At 37.9% G+C, this 3,310-nt stretch overlaps 1 protein-coding gene across 1 annotated transcript; it reads left to right on the top strand.

Moving 5' to 3' along the window:
- The first annotated feature begins 706 nt into the window (after window positions 1-706).
- On the top strand, window positions 707-2,812 carry LOC21387997. Its single transcript, XM_010092307.2, has 4 exons — window positions 707-1,047; window positions 1,180-1,294; window positions 1,441-1,555; window positions 1,757-2,812. The coding sequence occupies exons 1-4, from the start codon at window positions 947-949 to the stop codon at window positions 2,548-2,550; spliced, it is 1,125 nt and encodes a 374-aa protein (XP_010090609.1). The 5' UTR covers window positions 707-946; the 3' UTR covers window positions 2,551-2,812.
- The last annotated feature ends 498 nt before the right edge of the window (window positions 2,813-3,310 follow it).

Here is a 3,310-nt window from a genome sequence, read left to right as displayed (position 1 = left end):
TTTTTTTTTTTTTTTTGTCATTTAGTATGTTATATACGTATATTACGTGTTATGATATGATGAAAAAGTAAGATGAAAATCTTTCATTTCATCCATGGGGAGAGCCAAAGCCAATTTTATCATTCACACGCCATCTGATGGTCTGATAACACTGTGATACGCAGAAACAAAAGGCTGTGGTAAAGTGACACATGGACAAAAGATTTTCTGTTTGCTAACAGTGAGAGGTTGATGTTTGCTTGGAGACTACCGACAGTGACCATTTTATCAAGTCTCTTTCTCCTCTCACCACTACACGAATGGTCAAGATAGATAGATAGATAGATAGATATATATATATATATATATATATATATATAGAGAGAGAGAGAGAGAGAGAGAGAGAGAACAATATATAAAAAATAAAATTGAAAAAAAAAAGAATAGAAGAAAGAAAGAAAGAAAGAAAGAAAGAAAGAAAGAAAGAAAGAAGAGAGGAGAAAAATAGAGAGAGAGACTCTTGGGGCTTGGGGAAGCAGGCATGTGGATGAGTGGGGGACACACCAAACTCATCCATTAAACCCCTTTGAAATAATTGAGTTTCTGACAGTAAAAGAAAGTTAATAAAAGAAGGAAAGGAAAAAAAAAAGCATACACTACAATACATTCAAAGCCCCCACCTCTTATTTTCCATTTTATTAATATTTATATATGTATTTATATTTATATATTTCTCTCCCCCCTATACTTACCATTTGTGGAACTGCATTTTTGGTCAGTGAGTAAGACACGGAGAGTATTTCAATTAACAACACCAAATAAAAGCAGAAGCCGAGGCTGAACAAGAAGAAGCAGCTGAAGCTAATATTTTTACAAGTTTTCTTCTCAAAAATCAGTTCTTTTTTTTTTTTTTTTCCCTCTCTGTTTTTGAGTCTTTTTTGAAGAGTTAAAAAGCAAGGAAGGAGATATGCCTAGACCAGGGCCAAGACCTTATGAGTGCGTTAGAAGAGCTTGGCATAGTGATAGACACCAACCCATCAGAGGTTCTCTTATTAAAGAAATTTTCAGGTTCTTATCTTTCTCAACCCAGCAAAACAAAGAAATTTTGTTTTTTTTTTTTCTCGTTCTGGGGTTTTGAGATATGTAATTATGTGCCTATATTCGTGTCTGTTTGTCTCTAATCTGGGCTGTTTCCTAAAGGGTTGCGAACGAGATTCATAGCTCGTCCACTAAGCAGAACAAAGAGTGGCAAGAAAAGCTTCCCATGGTTGTGCTCAAAGCAGAAGAAATCATGTACTCTAAAGCCAATTCTGAGGTTTTTCCTCTACTTTCTGTGGTCAATCTTTAGATTTCTTTGTTTTTTTTGGAAGCTGAACAGCGAACTGTTTATGAATTTTAGGTTAGATTTGACTGTTTGCTTTTCTTCAAAGTTCATGTTTTGCGCTCTTGCTCCATGCATAGGCTGAGTACATGGACCTTAAAACACTCTGGGATCGAACAAATGACGCCATTAACACCATCATTCGACGCGACGAGAGCACCGAAACCGGCGAGTTTCTTCAGCCTTGCATTGAAGGTATATCTGGGCTTCCATTTCCTTTGACATCAATCTTTGCCTAGGGATCAAAATTGAGTTATAGTTTCCTGATTAGCTTTAGTCTAAAATGTGGGCATTATGTGCTTTAATTCCCCTCTTTAAGTAAAAGGTAGTACTAGTTTTATGTTTTTAAGTAATCTCTGTGAAATTCCTTTCTTTGATTCACTAAACATCACATAGCTGCTCTCAATTTGGGGTGTACACCGAGAAGAAGCTCAAGAAGCCAAAGGAATTGTCATCCAAGATGTTATCTGAGCCCCAACACTCCTGATGTGTCCCCAAGCATGGCAGACAATTCTGCTAATGGTTCAACTTTTGTGAGACCCTCAAACCATCTAAGCTCTGATCCTAGAAGCCTAGTAGCGCAGAATAACATTTCGACCGCTATAAAATTCGAGAATGTTCCTCCGTCAAACTATGAAAAACTCCTAGCCATGAGTAACTACGCGGCAACCAACTCGTTTTCTACATACCCTCTGTGCTACCCAAATTTCCCTCAGTTTGGACAACTCCAACCGGGATGCGTTAATTTGCCTCCTAAGCCGGTCTCTGATGTTTTGGAGACCGCGAAAGGTGGCGCCGTGTTGAGTTCCGCTTGTCATGAAGATGCTTCTAAGAAGAACGTAGAACCAAGTATTAGAGAAGTAGCTGAGAAAACATGCAAAATTGGTTGTGATCTGTCTTTGCGGTTAGGCCCTCTTTCTGTTGCGGTCCCAAGTGTCGAAAACAAGCAATCCCAAGATGTCAAAGAGGTTAGTCCTCAAGGAGGGGGCAAGTTTTGTGATGAGTTACCAATATTAGATAAAGGGTTCCCTTTGTTCCCTAGAGGCAATGCATACGAGGCATTAGGGTCATACAACAGTATAGAGGCGACAGTGAGAAAGAGGAAGGCGGTTTTTGATCAACCGGTGACGGAGGATCAGCAGTTTTGTTTGCCGGCGAAGCTTCCATTTAGCCACCTGACACGCTTGTAGGTTGAATCAGAGCTTCAGTAAGTTTGCTTCAACCTCTCGGTAATGGATTGGTTAATGTGTAGCGCTGAAGTCCTTTTTTTTTTTGGGGGGGGCAATTTTGTCGTGCTCTGGGGCTGTGTTATGCACCCGTAGTTGCTATGTAGTGAGGTGAGATGTAAATATTAAATCAAGGTGAATTAGATAGCTGAACGGAAGAACTAATTGCAGAGCCTTTTGATCAGCAATGTACTGAAAAAAAAAAAAAAAAGGGTTGTTCCTAGCATGATACTTCTTATATATAGAACTTTACCGTTTTATATCTCTTTTAAGTTTTTTAAGTTTTTTTGTTATGTTATGGTCAGATTGTAATGGAAACTCTAGAAGTAACAAAGTTGCTTTAAAGTAGCTTCCGAGTGCTGCTACTAGTTAGTAGTTGTTAGAATTTGTTGGCTCCCCCTTAGCTGTCTAATACCTACCCTGAAACTGCTGTGCCTTTTTTTTTTGTTTTTTTTTGTTTGTGTACATGATGTCTATTTATGTTTGGAAAAATTCCTGTCACAGGTTATAAAAAGAATAACAAAAAGAAAATAACCTAACGCTAAAATGCAGTTCTAAATTGTTAGATCATATTAGAATCATACAGTGATCGTGAAAAGTATGATAGAACTTTGATTAAATCGGTGGTTTTTTTCCCCCATACCCTGTGAGCGAATTCTCCATTTATGTTTTCTGTTTTTAACATTGAACCAAAACATACGGTAATATGGTGGAACCCTTTTTT

This window comes from Morus notabilis, unplaced genomic scaffold (genome assembly GCF_000414095.1).
Source record: "Morus notabilis unplaced genomic scaffold, ASM41409v2 Scaffold1746, whole genome shotgun sequence".
Lineage (NCBI taxonomy): Eukaryota > Viridiplantae > Streptophyta > Magnoliopsida > Rosales > Moraceae > Morus > Morus notabilis.
Note: the sequence above shows the minus strand (reverse complement) of the source record. Positions and strands in the feature narration are given on the sequence as shown.